This window comes from Eimeria acervulina, genomic scaffold (assembly GCF_000499425.1).
Source record: "Eimeria acervulina Houghton genomic scaffold, Eah_scaff345, whole genome shotgun sequence".
Taxonomy (NCBI): domain Eukaryota; phylum Apicomplexa; class Conoidasida; order Eucoccidiorida; family Eimeriidae; genus Eimeria; species Eimeria acervulina.
In genome coordinates this window covers 15,254-18,326 of record NW_013549866.1, presented here as the reverse complement: position 1 = coordinate 18,326, position 3,073 = coordinate 15,254, and the positions used below count along the sequence as shown (strand labels likewise).

The 3,073-nt window shown below is 46.8% G+C and overlaps 1 protein-coding gene across 1 annotated transcript in view; it reads left to right on the top strand.

Moving 5' to 3' along the window:
- The window catches only part of EAH_00034140 (proteasome subunit alpha type 2, putative), a gene marked incomplete at both ends in the record, with an annotated part of 2,104 nt that extends 989 nt beyond the window's left edge, over nucleotides 1-1,115 (top strand). Inside the window, 2 exons of the mRNA XM_013395825.1 lie at nucleotides 261-377; nucleotides 926-1,115. Of these exons, the coding sequence (XP_013251279.1) occupies nucleotides 261-377; nucleotides 926-1,115 (307 nt within the window). The remainder of the gene's footprint in view (nucleotides 1-260; nucleotides 378-925) is intronic.
- Nucleotides 1,116-3,073: the final 1,958 nt, after the last annotated feature.

Here is a 3,073-nt window from a genome sequence, read left to right as displayed (position 1 = left end):
AGCGGTGCTCGCTAGCCAGCTAGGTATCATGCGTGCATGCATATGTATATACACATATATATATGTATATTGTAGCGTGTAAGCAAGCATGTTGTTGTGTGCTTGGTTTTATCATTAAATAGGATGTTAGGTCTCACGTGTATGTGCACCTCGCCCTTGCCTGCTCACCCAGATAGCTGCGCATGCTAGCCAAGGCATCTTGCTCTAATGCATTCATGCATGGATGCATGCATCTGTTTCTTTGTTTCATTTATGTTTAGGTACGACAACTGGGGGCCGCAGCTGTACCAAGTCGACCCCAGCGGCGCTTACTTTGGGTGGAAGGCATCAGCCATTGGTCGTGATATGCAGAATGCGAAGACATTTCTAGAAAAGCGGTAAGAGGAGGAGGAAGAAAAGATGCAAATAAAATAATACCTGCACTTGTTTTTATCGTTATGAAGGCGTAGAAAAGAAGAACGGCAGTTGTATACAGCGGCGCATTCAGTTATAATTGCCTTCATGTTTGCTGTTGCTTGAAATGCATCTCTTTATAGAAGATGCGTCGTAATGAGGATTTCAATTCATATTCGTATTGAGTTTGTCCCTTTCTTAAATGAAATAAACGAAGACAACTGCGCTTTCCCTGCAGATCAAGAGGTTTGCGCAGTGCGGTGTAGATGGGCGAGAAAGTAGCAGTGTATATTGTTTTTTGTGTGTTGTATGCAATTCTTGTTGCTTTGTTTATTCTATTGTTGCTTTAATGGCCCATTCAGTGATTAAAGGGGTGTGAATGGCGATTCTCTGTTAAGTGGATATAAGAAGTCCAGAGACATCTTTATCGTTTTATTTAAGCCGAAAAGTTCCGCTAGGTGTTTTGCTTGCTTTAGATGTGTTGGATTGTCTGATTAAACAGCCGTTTCGTTTTTCCGTTGTATATCTGCAGATACACCTCAGATATGGAATTAGAAGACGCAATTCATACCGCCATTCTCACGCTTCGTGAAGGTTTTGAAGGAGCTTTAACAGAAAAGTCGATAGAAATTGGAATTATAGGAGAAGACAGGAAATTCAGAGTACTGACACCCGCAGAAATAAAAGACTATCTAAGTGAAGTGGAAGTTGGCACTGCCTAAAATAAAACGAGTGCTTTCGGGTTATGTACACCTGAAAAAAATGCAACAACTCATTGATACAACTTATGAGTAGTGCAAGCTCGACTTGTGCGTTTATCTGCATCACCAAACAAACTTCTACAAATTTTCTTCTTTTTTAGACTCTTTCCCCTCATACTTCTGCAAGAATACCCTCGGCAACAGCCGCAGGGCGGCCATTCACCAATTCTGCAACTCGCAGCTCCATTGTGTGCTGCACAGCAATAGAAAAGCTGACGAAAAAATCTCTTTTAGATGGGGTACAGACAGAAAGCACAGCACAGTTAACGTAGAAGCGGAGTCGTAGCCAACAGGTGTATTGGCACTGACACGCACAAACATATCGTACGCTCTGTGCCTCATGAGTTGCAACTGTAGCGATCTTCGTTGCACCTGATGTAGCGCAGGCTCTACTGCGTACAAATGCATGTATATGCATATGCTCGTGCAAGGCATATATATATATATATATATATATTATATAATATATATGTATACGCTAATGACCCTGGTTTCAAAAGCGACCCGATGAGGGAAGCGTTGCAATACATGAAAAACTCATCAAGGAAAGTCGTATATGGTTGCGTTTAGTGCGTGTGTCTGGCCTGTGGACATCACGAAGGTAGCCGTCTCTTGGGGCTTCGGAATTGGGGCTTCGGTGTCCACATGCAACAAAAGCCCCGAAAGAGGGTGAGAGCAGACTGTAAGGAAAAAGGAAAAAATGCAACGAAGTACAGATAGTGCTTCCCCCTTCTCAGCTGAGGCCTAGCTAGCTGTGCAGGTGGAACAGAGGAGAGACGCGGCCCGCTGCAGAGAGAGAACAGCGACTAGCTTTATCTACCCTTCACAATCACTTGCCCAGCAATTCACAAGCAATTTTTCACATTCGTATTTCTGGATGTACATGAGAACCTGCTCCATGCTCGCCGCAAGGTGCCCCTTCTCTTCCTTCCTCCGTTGGGGTTCTCCACCGATGACACTTTAGGCTGGCTTGCTGTCAGTTTGCTATATTTCAGCTGACTAGCGTACAGGTGGCTAGATGCTACAAGGAAGGCTGTGAGTTGGCTAGTTGCCAGTGGGTTAGTTGTTAGATGGATAGCTGTCAATTGGCTGCATGCCACTTGGCTAGACCGCCCTTGGCAGGCTACTTGAAACGAGGCCCCCTCCTGATCAACAGCTAAAATACCTTCCCCTGATGTAGGAATAGCGCCACCAAAACGACCCTCCGGAGGCACCCACCTCAGGGGGCTCGTCCGAGGGAGCCTCCTGACGGCCCCTCCCTCCGAAAAACCCTCCCGGGGGCCCTCAGGGAGCTCTTCAAAAACTGCAGCTCCCGTCACAGCGGAAGCAGCCTTGGGAGAACAGCATCGCTTGACTAAATTACACTGGTGATACCTCTGAACACTTGATTCGAGGGCAGTGCTGGCACAGTGGCAGCAGGGGCGGGGCGGTTCAAGTGGAAGTCAGGCAAAGAAAGGGGCGCAGGCTAGCTGCTAAGGGCCAAGGAAGTTGCAGTTGTCTACAGAGTCGCTACATTTACTAAGATGGCCTTGCAGCTGGGTACGCGTGGAGTTGCCTTGGAAGGAGAGTTGCAGCAAGGCGTGCTGCCATTCATGGCATTCCCCGTCTCCGCACCAGCCTCAACCCCTTGGGCCGCTGCGACCAGAACGCCTAAAGAATGATCGGGCCAGCTGTTTTTCTAAGCTGTAAGTATGTCGACTCGCTTGAGCTCACTATGGTCCTCGGCCAATATGGAAGACTCTCGTTGGACTCATTAGCACTGTAGTTTGAAGAGGGGCAGTTTCTGCAATGGCCGCTTCCCTTTACATTCACATTTTTGCGGAAGCTCTAAAATAATTGCCTACTACCCACATCGGTGAACAGGAAGAGAGCAGATGTATGGCCAGTCAGATCAAGTTTTACGCTGTTTGTTGAAGAGT